At 38.9% G+C, this 14504-nt stretch overlaps 1 protein-coding gene across 1 annotated transcript in view; it reads left to right on the top strand.

The window, feature by feature from the left end:
• The window catches only part of MAPK10 (mitogen-activated protein kinase 10), a 188435-nt gene extending 184846 nt beyond the window's left edge, over positions 1-3589 (top strand). The window contains exon 14 of the mRNA XM_075751348.1: positions 2719-3589. Coding sequence (XP_075607463.1) covers positions 2719-2845 — 127 coding nt within the window. The 3' untranslated portion in view covers positions 2846-3589. The remainder of the gene's footprint in view (positions 1-2718) is intronic.
• Positions 3590-14504: the final 10915 nt, after the last annotated feature.

The raw sequence follows: 14504 nt of genomic DNA, 5'->3' as shown, positions 1-14504 counted from the left end.
AAATTGATGAACATTCACTGTGGTGTAGTGAGGCTCATTTAAATGTACTGGGACCAGTTCACAGTCCCTTTACAGTATGCATGGCTGTTGTGATCTGCATGTGGGCGTCCACTTTCTAGTTTGATGGCAGAGTTGAAGTTTTGCTTCTCCTGTAGAACCCTCTGCTGGAGGCTGTTCAGTTTTGGCTCTATTTCTATGTGTGTGCTGATGCTTAGAAAGCAACAATTCTGCAGGGTCCATTCACTGCCCCGTGGCTGGGACTCTCTTCAAGTACGTACAGATAAAGACCAATATTATCTTGCTTTTCCAGATGCTCTCCCAAACCCTCTGTTAATGGCATAGCTTGGAGCCTGAATTGCAAATCTGCTGTGCCTCCAAGAAAATATGATTATCGGTATAGTGTAAGGAGCCAGGGAGGAAGTTTAGCTGGTTAAATTAATACTGATTTCCTAATGTATTTGTCTTATTTTGAAATCGACTGCTGGGAAGGAGTAAGTGTTGTTTGTCTCCTGATGTTTCCGTATGATGATCTGTCCACATTCCAGGAGCACTTATATATGGAATAGTAATTAGGGTGCTGGAGAAAATAGCTGTGTTTCTGAATATGTCTATTTAATGGATAGACTGGGGCTTTTGTTAAGTAAGTCCCGTTACGAGGAGTGGCTGACTGTTGCTGTCTGGAAGATTGTAGCCTTTCTTCCATCATGAGCCTGAAACTAACAATGGGGGCATTTAACATTTCTCTAGGCTCAATTGAAATGTATTAAATTCTTCCCACCTCTACTTCACATCTAACATTGGAGAATAAGGGGAACTATCTTTGACTTTTACAAACTCATGAGGCAGAAATTACAAAGAAGTAGCTGCTGAAACAAAATACTTCCTCCATTTTCCAGAACAATTAATGGTTTAATGTGTGGATGAGGTAAAAAGGTGTACCATATCCCCTTCCTGCTGTTAACCCTAGGTAGGTAACAACATGTCTGATGTTACGAGATTAAGCTGTGTTAGTGAGTAAGAAATTGATGGCAGATACTATGAAAATGCCTTTAAGTATTTGTCATCAATTCAGAAAGGTTACCTCTGGAAGTTCTTTGCCTTGAAAGATATGTTTATGCCCATGCTTTGCTAGATTTGTCCTCAGCATTGTCTAGATGATATTCCTGCTCTTGGGGTAGTCTTACCTTTTCAGACCAGTTGCATCATCTTAGATGGGAAAGGATATATTTTAAGTGTTCTCATCAGAATGCCGAATCGCAGCTAAAATAAATGCTCACTTTTTGGTTTTCTTCTCTCTCTCTCTTTTTTTTTTTTTTTTTGTATGAATAATTACCCTAAGTACTTTAATAGCAAAAGTAAAAGTCCTAGAGGTATGTCACTACAGGGTGCTGTTAACCACACCTGTTTTCCAGAGAGGAGTCTGCCCTTCAGGGCAAGTTTTGTGGATGTAGGTGTTCAAGGGGAAATGGAGGCTCTTTCCTAATGTCAGACTCAATCCAGAATGAGTAGGGTTTGAACATAGGTAAATTCAGAGTATGTACAAAAGCTGTCTTCAGTAAAACTAGAAGTATTCTAGGGCCCAGCATGTAACTGAGTGGACTGAAGGATGAAGCTCTGGGTTTTAAAATCAGTGAACGTTATGAGAAATAGTCCAGGAATCAAACTTCATGTCTGAATACCAATGAATTTCAGAATTCGAAGCAGCCAGAACATTGTCCAAATTCTTCTTCAAAAGCCTAATGCAATGTAACAGATCAGATTGTTAGCTGTGTTCTCAGAGCAGGAGTCCTCTGAGATTTTTAGTGCATGTCTTTCTGAATGTTAGTTAGTTGAAGGATTATTGTAATTCTCTGCATAAAAGAAAACAATAACTTTTGGCAAGGTGCAGACCTCTCATCTTTTTTTTCACCAGAAAGGAGAAAAGTAACATCTTCTTGAACAACACTGCAACACAATACCATGCTGCTGACTGCAGGTGGGTCAGTGGGAGAATGCTGGCCAGGTTTCAGTACAGTTGTAGTCATCAATGTTAGCCTTCTGACTCAGTTTTGTCACATTCACAAGACAGGGTTAGTGGACATAGCAATAAAATTACAGCATGTAATGCTAAAATAATCCATTTTCCAACAGTGTTGTGTGATTTCTGAAATATATGATGGAAGTTTTAATTTCCCTTTTTGACCATAATTACTAGTATGCACAAATTGACAGGATAACCAAGCTGTCCATCGGTTTTAGCATTGGGTTTTTAAGCAGTTAGCACAAAGGTAAACACTCACATGTACTGCAAAAAGTCACTGCCACTGTTATGTAACACCAAATCCACAGGGACTGTGATTCCACATCAAATTTGCACTGTGTTGCATTTAGTTCACAGGACCATACAGTAACTGGGGAGAAAAAAAAAAAAAAAAAAATCAGTATGTGTGGTGCAAAGAGGTTTTTTTAAAGCTGATGGAGGAAGGCAACCATGATTATTCTGGCTTCTGCTCTGTGTTAGATCAGATCCTTTATGTCAGGTTAATGTTGCACTCATCTTACTCCTCTGAACGTGGTATTAAAGAGCTATAGAGACGCAGCTCCCTTTAGGAAGGAAGACGCACGAAACAGGTGAAGAGTGCCACCTAAAGGCAAAAATGTGCTGAAGGCTCCAGCAAGAGCAAAATTGAGTAAACCCTTCCGCCTGTAAATCATCTGCTTGTTGCATTTCTTCTCCAGCCAGACTAACCCTGGACAGTTCATGGTGTACTTGATGGTTTGGAACGTTTCTTGGACAAAGCATAATTCAACATTTTCAGTAAGTTTTCATTATTTTTCTTCATTTTCCAATAAATTTTGTGTATAAATATGTGTAAATCGCTCCCTGTAGCGTGGAGGATTACAAGAAAGATGGTCAAATGAACAGAATTGAGGGGTAGATGATGGTGGTACTAAACCAATTGGGGGTGGGTAGATTCGGCCACCATCAATCTCTTCAAAACTATTCAGAGTCCTGGAAGTAAAAGGCCACAAAGAATTTAGGCAATTACCTTTTATGAATTCCCCACTGGCTGTTCTGTGTCCAACTTGAAATTATATAGTGAAAACTTCTTCCAACAGAGCATACAAAGATATGTCCAAATAGACATGCTATATAACCAGACTGCTCTTCCCTTTAGATAGCTCAGCCATCAGACAGCAGTATAATTGGACAACACTATCATGCGGGGAAATTGCTTTGTGTTAAGTTCTTTTTTCCACAAATCTCTGCTCTAGTTGTTTTCTTGTTTTCTTCTTATGTCAACTTTAACAGAAAGGCATTCTCTGAACCGTACCTTAAATCTGCCTTCCTTCAATTTCTGGTGATATTAAAAACAAGATGGAGCTTTCGACTTACCACAGTACCTTTTGGAATCTGCGCAGAACTTGTTTCTGGTTAAATTACTATATTTAACACAAAGCAATTGCCAAGCAGGGAGATGTTGCCAATTGCTGTTTCCTGTTCTCTGAGGATTCCTCTTCAGTGAACTCTGCCCTGATGGTTTATGGACTCTCTCCAGCCATTCCACCCATATTTACTAAGGTAGTATAGATTTAAAAAAAGGCACATAGTGAAATTGAAGAAAAAGTGATTACACATCTGTAATGGTACAATAGTAACTGTTTCCTAAAAAAAAAAAAATTGCCATGGTATCTGAATCTGTCATTGACATTCCCTGTGTTTCTTCCTTTGGAGACTGATGAGTCTTATGTCCACTGTGGTGTGTAATGAAGTAACACCTGCCTTGATATCCAGGATAGAATCCTAGAATGGATTGGGTTGGAAGAGACCTTTAAAGGTCATCTAGTCCAGCCACCTCCTACAATGAGCAGGGACATCTTGAACTAGATCAGGTTGCTCAGAGCCCCATCCAGACTGACCTTGAATGTTTCCAGGGATGGGGCATCTACCACCTCTCTGGGCAACCTGTTCCAATGTTTCACCACCCTCATCGTAAAAAATTTCTTCCTTCTATCTAGCGTAAATCTACCCTCTTTCAGTTTATTGCCATTATCACCTGTCCTATCACTACATGCCCTTGTAAACAGTCCCTCTCCAGCTTCCTTGTAGGCCACCTTTATGTACTGGAAGGCTGCTATAAGGCCTCCCCGGAGCCTTCTCTTCTCCAGGCTGAACAACCCCAACTCTTTCAGCCTGTCTTCATAGGAGAGGTGCTCCAGCCCTCTGATCAGTTTTGTGGCCTTACTCTGGACCTGCTCCAACAGGTCCATGTCTTTCCTGCACTGAGGACTCCAGAGCTGGACATAGTACTCCAGGTGGGGTCTCATCAATACCACCAAACTACAGAGAGATCAACCTTGTCATAATATTAATTAGTCCTTATCTCTCTAACAACTTCTTTAGCAGTGGAACCAGTCAGGAGTGGCAGACTGAAGTTGAAAGAAATCACACATGACTACTGTAATACTGCTTTAGGCTAAACTTTCCTTTTTTTTTTTTATACAACAGAACCTGATGCTACCATACAGAGCAAACATTATAAAATTTTAGAAAACATTCATCTTGCCAAGCGAGACAGTCTGTATATTCTGTTTTTAAGCTCTAATGCATTTATTTATTAGGGGCTATTCCACCAGCTCAGGAAATGAACTCTTTTAAAGATAATAGCATCCAGTAATTATCACATCTCTCATTTCACCATGTCAGAGAAGCCACTTAAAATGATTACATCCAAATTCCTGCTACATTGCCTGTAAGAAGTGTATTACAAGTAAAGAAAAAAATGTTACTGTGTCAGCATTGCAATCTTGCTGTGAAGAGCTAATGACTTTGTGCTACACAGTGAAGTGCATGCAGGAAATTAATATTTTCATTGATTTGATGGTGTAGGTGATGTACAGTTAATATGCAGGAAACAGCCACATAATATAGTAAGTGCACACAAGAACATCTTTTTTTCTTCACAAAAAAGCATGAAGTGGAAGAGCAGTCAGAGCAATAACAACATAGCAACTACTGAAAAATTGCAATTAATTCACCAAGCTAAATGGCAAATATTTCCTTACCAATTTTTTTTGGAAAACAGAATCCAGTAAGGCCTCTCTCAGGCAATGAGTTTCTATCAGGTGTTTCTTCAAGTATGAATTACCTACTGTGTGCATTAAGTCTGTGTTAGTAAGTCAAATCACAATGCTTAATATGTTCAAAGGTTAGTTAGGAAAGTTAGGCAGCAGATGCTTTACATTAGTGTGGTGTTTTGGGGAAATATGCCTGGAAACATTTTGGCACAATAACTTTTTTTTTGTTACAACTGAAATATGGCCATAGACTTGCCCCCAGGTCACTGCAATGCAGCAGATATTTTATGTTCTCTTCCTTTCATTCTTTTATCTACTGAGGAGCACAGTTGTCTCAGTAGTAGTAACAAATTAATCTACTGTAGTGGCGCTCTTTATTTAAGAATGCATTGGATGTTTTTAGGAGTTTTTATGACGAAAGAAAATAAAGCAGGTTGTTAAGAATGTGGACAACTGTTGTAGCCAAGCTGTGCGAATAACCAACACTAATTAACTGATACGCTACTGGACTGCTGAGCAGCTGGTTGAAACAGCTCCGACACTATACACAATTTGGTTGTTGATGCTGTGTTCAGCATTTTGAACTGATGAATGAATGCCTGACAGCTGTGCTGGTTACAGTCATCACTCTTTTAGGAAATACCAAGCTGAATGAGCACAATAGAATAAAGCAATACCTGCTAATTGGAAACAGTCTTCCTGTAGGCAAATGCTTGTAAATAATATCAATCAGAACTCTACCTTCAGCCCAGGTCAGAAGTCAGTTCAATACCACACATGCTGCTGGAGCATCAGGCTTTTGTAACCTTGTGTAAGATTACCCCTGAAATACCCCCACCCCACACACACATCAGGGTAGGGAAGAATGGAGAGCTGGGGATGGGCAGCACATTGTCACACTGTGTGAATACAGGTGTGCTGGTTTTTGCACTGCAGAGCAGCAGTGGACTCCCCGTCATTCCTCTCTGTGCCAGGAGGAATTCTCCATTTCTGCATGGTGTTCTGAGAGCAATTGCTGGTTTGGGGGTGGTGGCCTTTGACATCAAATAATTTGACTTGTAGGTTTTGCTTCAGTTGGCACATGATGTTTTCCCTGAGGTTCAGTAGTGCGAACTGGAATGTTTATTGTTGCACAGGCTGAGAACTAACTGCCCATAGGAGGCCTCTTCTAACTAACTCACATGGCTCTGACCTGCCCATTCAGACAGTTTCAAATTTTAAAGACTAATGCAGGCAGCTCCTAAGGCTGAAAGAAAATTACTATTCTTCAACTGAGCAGAACAGAAAAATAGCAATTAAAAGAACTAACGTGATGGTGATAAAAGTATGGGTGGTGTACTTTTATCCTTTAAAGTACTCTTTAAAGTTTAACCCTTTTCCTCCACATTCTTGGCACACTAAAATCTCATCCTCCCCTTTCAGGACAAAAATGTAGGAGTAGAGTTTACTAGTGCAATGCATTACAGTCTCCTCCTCATCTCAGTCATGGATGCCACAGCAGCATAGATTTAAGACCTCAATGAGAAAGGGAGACTCAGATACCTCCTGCAGTCATTCCTGCACTGCTGACCCCATGCGTACATTCTCCTTTACTAACAACAATCACACAGGTCCAAGGCTGTATCACTTGTTCAGGCAAAAACTCCTTCACTGTCTAAGAGATTTGGCTGAACAAGAAGGTCAGAATCAAGGTCAAACCTTATATATGGATGGAGGCAGAGAAAGAAACTGTTTAACTGCTGAGACTAAATGTAATTATTTTCTGTAAAATAACCGAATAAATAGCAGCTCAAGTGGTTTTGGTTCATTTTTCTTTTGTACTGACTGTGGCTGATTTTGTTCTGGTGTGAGGAGTTGTTAAATGCACAGTTTCTCTACAGTGGTGCAGTGTAAGAGTCTGACAACTCCATCACCTTCTCTGCTCCCTGAATTTCAACTCCAACCACCCCCAGACTTTTCAGAAAACTATAATAATTTCAGGAAACAACTCACCTATGTCTCCTATCCTGAACTAATTATATTTTTTAGAAGGAAGAACCAAAAAGACGCTCAAGATTTTAAAGGTCCTCTGTATGAATAACTACTATATGTATGTGATTGAAAATAAAAGCAAGTCTTTGAAATCAGAACCATAGTTTGGATTGCTTCATACACTTTCACCTCTCAAACCTTGTTTTTCAAGAGTATTATTATTATCAAATGCAGTGCAGTCATGTTCAGCTATTGGCCTCTGGAGAACAGCAAAGCAAATAAAAAAACCTTTGCTTTGCAATTTAGAGATACTGGATGCAGTTCATGTCTGTATTGTGGAAACATTCTGGCTTGTGGTGGTCAACATTTGACATGATATAATATTTTCAGTCTCTTCCTTGACAAGAGAATTAAAGATTGAATAATATACTGAACTAAAAACAATTTACTGCCATGGTTAATTCTGTTTTGGGTTTTTTCCTAAAACTTTGGTGTTCAGGAATAGTATAAAAATGTTAGCTATGCTTCTTTAGTGCTTTGATTACAACTGTTTCTCTAACAATTCAAATCTGTTTACAACCACAGTGCTGAGGAAAAACCTTGTTTTTCCCCCAGACATTGTTCATAAATACTTTTTATACAAAGCTGTATCCTTTATTCAATGAGAGACTGAATTAGAATGGAAATAGGAAGGTACTCTGATTTAAAACCAAAAGAAGTGAAATGATTTTCATGTTGTATCTTGGCCATTCATTATCTTACAATTTTCGTTAGGAAACTAGACATAAATGAAATATCTAACATTTCCAACAGTGTTCTGAAGTTTCACCGCCATCAGGATATTTCTTCCAAGTGATAAAAATTAAATCAGGTTTTATGGAGGGAAATCTGAAACTCATTCTATTTTGACATTAGACTTTTATAAAATGATTTACATCTTTTTAGTCAAGGACAGATCCATTGGCACAAACAGCACAACCACAGTGTATCCCCTTGTATTAATAACTACCATTACTTTTTTTTTTTTTTTTTTACTTTTTTTAGGCCGTCAGGATGTCCATTTTGTTATCAACAGTGTGCTCCTGTTTCATGTGTTCCTGTCTTATGAGCACTGCCATACACTGAGGCTGGCCATTTGCATAAATGCTATGGCTCTTTTGTTATCCACAGCATCCTGTGATTCTTCACTTGTCTTAGAAGAAGTGATACAAATCAGGACTGGCCATCTGTGAGCATACCTTAAACATGCTGCAAATTCAGTTTCCTATGTTCGGAACTAAACTTCCCAGGATGGCTATATGTCCACTTAAAATCATGTGCAGAAACCCAGTCACCTCTGTCTTCCCCACCTGTTTTTATCAGAAATAAGAGATTGTCAAAAGTGTTGCGAATAATGACACTAAGATGTCCATTAAGGAACTTCTGTTATGCTGATGATGCAAATTTTTTACTATCCCTCAGCAGTCTGAATTAAAATTTGCCTGGGCCTCCCTGTATTTAAGAATCTGTGAAGCCAGATATTAACCATTATAAATTTTAGAAAGATAGCTTGCATTCCTACAGAATGGAGAAACAGAGGTAAGAGATTTGATATTGTTTAACTCATCTATGAATACTAAAGTGTGCAGGAGATACCGAAAGACTGAAGGTAAATTTAATTACAAAGAAAGTAAAAGATGGTACAGAGAAAATACATATATAAAAATATTTTGATATATAATCCCAGAGTTTCAACCATGCTCATCTGTTTATTTAAATAGCATTATGGGACCATACATTTTGGGGAGAAACATGCTATTTCAGAAAGCTGCCTGTTCCGGTGTTTTGAAGGAGACAAGAGATTTTGGTCACAGTATCCATACTAATGGTGTGCGAGCTGTGCCAAGAAGATACCACTCCACTGCAAGTACTTGAAGCATATTATATGAAATATAAAATAGGCTTAACACCCAAGCATGCAGATATTAGACCGAATGCTAATTTCAAGTGCATTTCTTAGACTATCATCTGATTTAGTTCATTATTTGCTTTAACAGTGAAAGAAAATATGTCCACGATGAAGAGAGCTGCTTTGTTTTTTCAGTGCAGAACAGATGTGCATCAGACTGCAGTCCCTTGTGTAAGGAATACATTTCAGTCCTGCAGCATTGCCAAGATAACATTAACAAAATCAGCTGAGTTTCAGATTTATTTTCCTGAACATTTAAGTCACTTGATTTAAACTGTCTATGGAACAGTCTGTGTGTTTGCAGTAAAGCGTGTTTCTGAGACAGAAAAGAGTATCTACAGTGTTAAGCCAGTTACAAGTGGGCAGTACACTAAAATACCTGCTTTTGGACTATTGTTTTGCTAGTATTCTGTAATAAAAAGCACTCCAGCAGTGTCATAAAAAATCTCCTCTGGGAACCCTTCTTGGGTAATAATTACACAACTAATGGTAACAAGGAGTTTACTCTGAGCTTTTGCAGGCATAGTTAATCAGTGTAGCTCTACTGACTTCAGTGTATTTATGGCAGTATCAGAAAATGATCTTACTTGCAACATCTCCCTTCACATTGCATTCCATTTTCTAAAATAGAATAATTCTCGTTACACTTCCTGTGCTTCATACCACATTTAAACATTGGAACTACCAGTTAGGAAGGCAGACGAATGACAGTGGCATTGGAGTAGACTAATGCACTTAAAACAAACAAAAATGCTTTAAAATGAGATTTTCTAGGTATAAAATAAAGTGGATGCTGCATTGTTGGTGAAAGGAACTCCTGGCTAGAGCAGGACAGAAAAGAGATAGAAAGAGCCAGTGGGTGGAAACATGCAGGATGTTTCAAGTCAAAGGGTAAAACAAGTCTGTAGAGAATTACAAACACATGAGCAGAAAGTTTTAGTTGGGCATAGAAATGGATAAGGTGGCAACCAAGAATGAAGTCATCTCACCAACACTCCTGCAGCAAGAGTGTGGTTGTGCCACTAAATTCTAACCTCCCTGAATCTGGAAATTCTTAGGAAAGTTGCAAGAAAGGGGTGTGTGTGTACGACTGTCAGGACAGAGTCTACGTGCAGGAGACAGCATCAGACAGGCAAGACAGGAAACTACCAGGTGCTAGTGCGAGGGATAAGTTTGTTTTCTTAAGTGTTTCAAAGTTCCACGTTCCAAAAGCAGATCACATTGTCACTGCATGTGGAACATGAATTGCAAGTCAGTTATCTCCAGTGGAGTCTCCTGTACCATACCAATTTACACCAGGGAAGAAGACTGCAGGTGCAGTGATATAACAGAAACCCGCTGCTCTGGCATGGACTGGGTCAAGAGGAAGTTAATGTGTACAACTCGAATGTCTACTGATTTGTTGATAGGTTGTGTATATGGTATTTTTAAAACTATTAAGACCTTTCTAATGTGTTTTGTTTGGGTTGGGGTGGGGGAGGGTGTTGGTTTTGAGGCAGGTTTTCTGCATTATTTCTGCCCAAGAAACACAAGGACAACTCTAGTTAAAAGGATTTGAGAAGAAAAAATACCCACCCACACAGTGGAATTTTGGAAGGAATTCCTCCTTTTTTGCCTTTTCCAAATTACATAGTAAGACTGCTCTGGTCCTCCTTTATTTTCTTTTTGTAAGTGCTTTTCTTCTGAGTACCATTTTATGCATAGTGATACTCAGAGAACTCTGATTTAGGGCCCAACAAGCAAGAGAATCTTGGTTTTTTCTTAATTGCAAGGTACATTTGCTTTTAGCTCCCAAATTTGGGTTGTCTGCTCATGGAAAGGCAACCGCAGCATTTGACTTGGCTGTGCTGTCACTTAGTCTGCCTGAATAATTCCAAAGACTGAATAACCAAACTATACTTGTTTTGAACAAACATGAGCCATCCACAAGCTCATGTTTATTTACACACACTACTGATCAGACCACTTAAAAAATAAGTTCACAATTTACATGCAGAGAAGTCATAAATCAGAGGGCAGACTTTTCCAGCTAACTACTTCAGAAACTTTTGAGCTAATGTAGCTTCAATTCTCAGCCTTGTTCCACTCACCAGCTAAATTTCCTGCACAGACTAGCCTACTGTCAAAAAGAAGATAGTTGATTCATATTAAAATCAAATAATGTCATCTCTGCTTCTCTTTAGAAAAAAGAAAAATGACAACATAATAATGGAACTTGTCAGGCTTACTTGTATAATACACTGTTAATATCAGTATAAGGCAGCCAGACTAGCAGTGAATACAAATCTTAAAAACTATTTTTAAAAATACTAATATATTTCCCCAGAAACTGAGAAAAGATAAGTTCTTCAAATTTTCAGTGATCTCCAGATAAATTCATTTTCCCTAATTCATGTTTTTAGTCCTACTCTTACGCAGCCTAAAAAATGTGGTTATATTTTCCTCTGGTGATTTAGTACCTAATGTATTCCTACAGTTATCTAGCAACGCTAAGTTCATTCAATGAAAAATGTATTCTTTTGTGTTTTGTTTCCTGCATGTGCATATCGTATGGTTAAGTTTCCTTGTTTAAATCTCTACCTGATAAGCCTTGGAGACAATGGTTCTATTTAAAAGTTGTAAAGGAAATAATTGACACCAAACAGTTTCCTGTAATAGAAAAGAGACTTCTCCCCAAATGCATCCAGCTAAGGCTTTGGGCCAGCATCTGATCCAATGGTAGGTGCTGTCTCCTTATCTTAAGCTTCATTTTAAACTGTCCTACAAACCAGGTAAGTTAGTGATAGACTTGGTCACACTGCATTTGGGTGCATTCCCCTGATTTATTTTTTTTTTCAAAACAGGAGATTAATAGAGGGTGTTAGACAGCCTCTATTAATTTTCTTCCACATTGTTTTTTTCTTCCTTTTTCTTCCTAATAGTTACATAAAAGCTGGCCAGCTTCTGCCTCTGTCAATGAGGCTTCCAAGTCAAGAATCTCTATGGGTTTTTAAATTATGATGACTCCCTCAAACCGTTAAAGTACTAGCATTTTCCAATGCCTGGCAAATACTGTTGAGCAGGCCTCACAGAATTACAGGTATGTCTAGATTAGGCTTCTTCAATTTTCCCAGTTCATCCCTGGCTAAATACAGTACTGTCACACAGAAGGATGTGTCCATTCAGTCTCAGAGGGAGAGCTGTCAAAGTCATAAGAGCTCATACCTTGCTTTTACTGACTGCAAACCCTTTCTCACTGGACAGCTGCTGTCTACCACATAGGTATGGAGCTCTGGTTCTTCAAAATCCTTGGTGGTGGCTCTCTAGAGGACCATTCACTATTGATGGTCTGTAGAAAAGGCAGAGAGTGTCCCTACTAAGGAAGAACAATCTCTGAACACTTAAATGAAAAGTTCATAGCTGGGGAGAGATGAAGGAAAAAGTAGAGCATCCACTGTCAGAAAAACAAAATATGGGAAGTCAGAAAAAAACAAGGGTCATTACAAAAATGGGCTATCTCTATGCAAATCTATAGATGGAGAAGAGTCAGCTTTTCCTTAACAAGACACAAAAATTCAATAAAAAGAAAATATACTACTGCTCCATTCCCAAGCCCAGAAATAGTCTGCTGTTCCTTAAGTTGTCAAGGTACTTCTCTACGTAATGTTGGTACATGAGAGTCAGAAAATGTTTTGTGGAAAAACATATGCCAATATTTTTCTTTGTAAATAGTGGCAGTTTCCCAATTCTGACCTCAGGTAGATCTACTGTGATATGTATCACAGGGGACTAAAAGTTATTTGTAGCTGTGCGATGGTAATCCAAGTAATAAGAGCACTCTGTTAATGATGACCTCTATACATTTTTTTTCTCCAGCTTTAACTGGTAATGTGGTTAAGATTTGCTGTCATAGCATGCTGTATGATTTAAATATACCCCTTCGACATATTTTGCATTCATGGTAAGTGTGCCTTCCCTGGGGTACTATTATTTTCTATTTCCATGCAATGGGATAAATTACACAGAGATGTGGACAACACAATCAAATCCTAGCACAAGAAACAGAAAAATTACACATTTTTTGCTTAAATGGGAATTAAACACTTTAAAAATCTTCGTTGAGGACTATCATTTTAGAATTAGATTATTCTTTGCCCCAGTGGTAACAAGAGACCGATAACGTCTCACCAGTGGCTCTGTTTTCTCATCACTCAAATGTCCAGACACATAGCAGACACTTGAATTAGTACACTTTCTCATTCCCGACTCTACGTCTATCATGTATGAGCCTACCTCCAGAGCTGCTGCAAATGTGGCAGACAAGCGCTACCTTGAGCCTCATTACCAAATAAGAGTCTGTCTGACAGCTCCCCCAAATGTGCCTCAGCCTGTCACACCAACCCAAGTCCCGGCCCCAGTGACACAGCTCTGCTCTCCTGCCACCAGCTTTACACCCAGTCCTCCCATGCACATCTCTCTCCATAGGCCCCCAGCACACAACCAGCTCAGCCCCAGCAACTCAAATTCCAGCTAAGCACTCTGACCTTTGCAATGTCTATCCAGTTCATTAGCTACGTATCTAGCCCTAGCAGCTCTAGCTTTCAATCGACAATCTATATGTGGGGAGGAAATCAGGCAGCATGAGCAGCTCATGAATTCTCTTTACCTGTTCAGGATGTATGTGCTGTCTCAGATGCATGATACAGGAACACTCAGTGGTTTTGCTGGTGTACAACCTCTGTCTCTGTTCACTGATGATATTGTGCCATGGACTGCCACGGCTCACTGGGGAAAGAGGATGTATAATTTAATGATACTATGAAAAGATGCGAATTTAATGATACTATGATACTATGAAAAGGAAGGTACCACCACACTGTTGCATCAGTCCACTCTGTATTGCTATTTCTCCTATTAATGGATTCAGCCATCATTGCATGGTTAATGATGATGGCTGATTGTAATTGACATAACAAGAGTGCAAAGTAGTTGGATTGTAATTAGTCACATGATAAGTATGCATGGTACATTTTATGCTTGAGTTCTTAAAAATACAAGCTGCCAAACAAAGAGAATGAGGTACAGTCTCTTTGATTTTTAGGTGGCACAGGTAAATTAGTTAAAGTAGTGTCAAGCCAAAGAGTTGCAACCTCAGAACAATGAAAGTTACTCAAAAGATCATAGCATTCTTAAACTCTGACTGCACTTGTACACACTAAATTCTGTTGCAAATGTAGCCTGAAATACTCCTTGTGTGCAATGCCCTGTAATTTCTAAACATGCTGAGTAAAGATTTTATTTAAAAGCATAAACTAGTGGTTCCACCATAAGGAAGTATTTTACAAAGAAGCCCTTTGAAATTTAAATAAGATAGATAGTCTACCTAACGATCTCCACGGTTGCAGGGAGAAAGGGGCATGTTTTAAATTCAAAATAGTGCAGGACATTATGAAAGGTAGGGAAGTGAAAATAGATTAATAACTATTGCTATGTGTAGCCAGAATAAAACCTTCCAGAGACTAAGCAAGAGTCTTGATTCCTTCTGGAC

Source organism: Balearica regulorum, chromosome 4 (assembly GCF_011004875.1).
Source record: "Balearica regulorum gibbericeps isolate bBalReg1 chromosome 4, bBalReg1.pri, whole genome shotgun sequence".
NCBI classification, from domain to species: domain Eukaryota; kingdom Metazoa; phylum Chordata; class Aves; order Gruiformes; family Gruidae; genus Balearica; species Balearica regulorum.
Note: the sequence above shows the minus strand (reverse complement) of the source record. Positions and strands in the feature narration are given on the sequence as shown.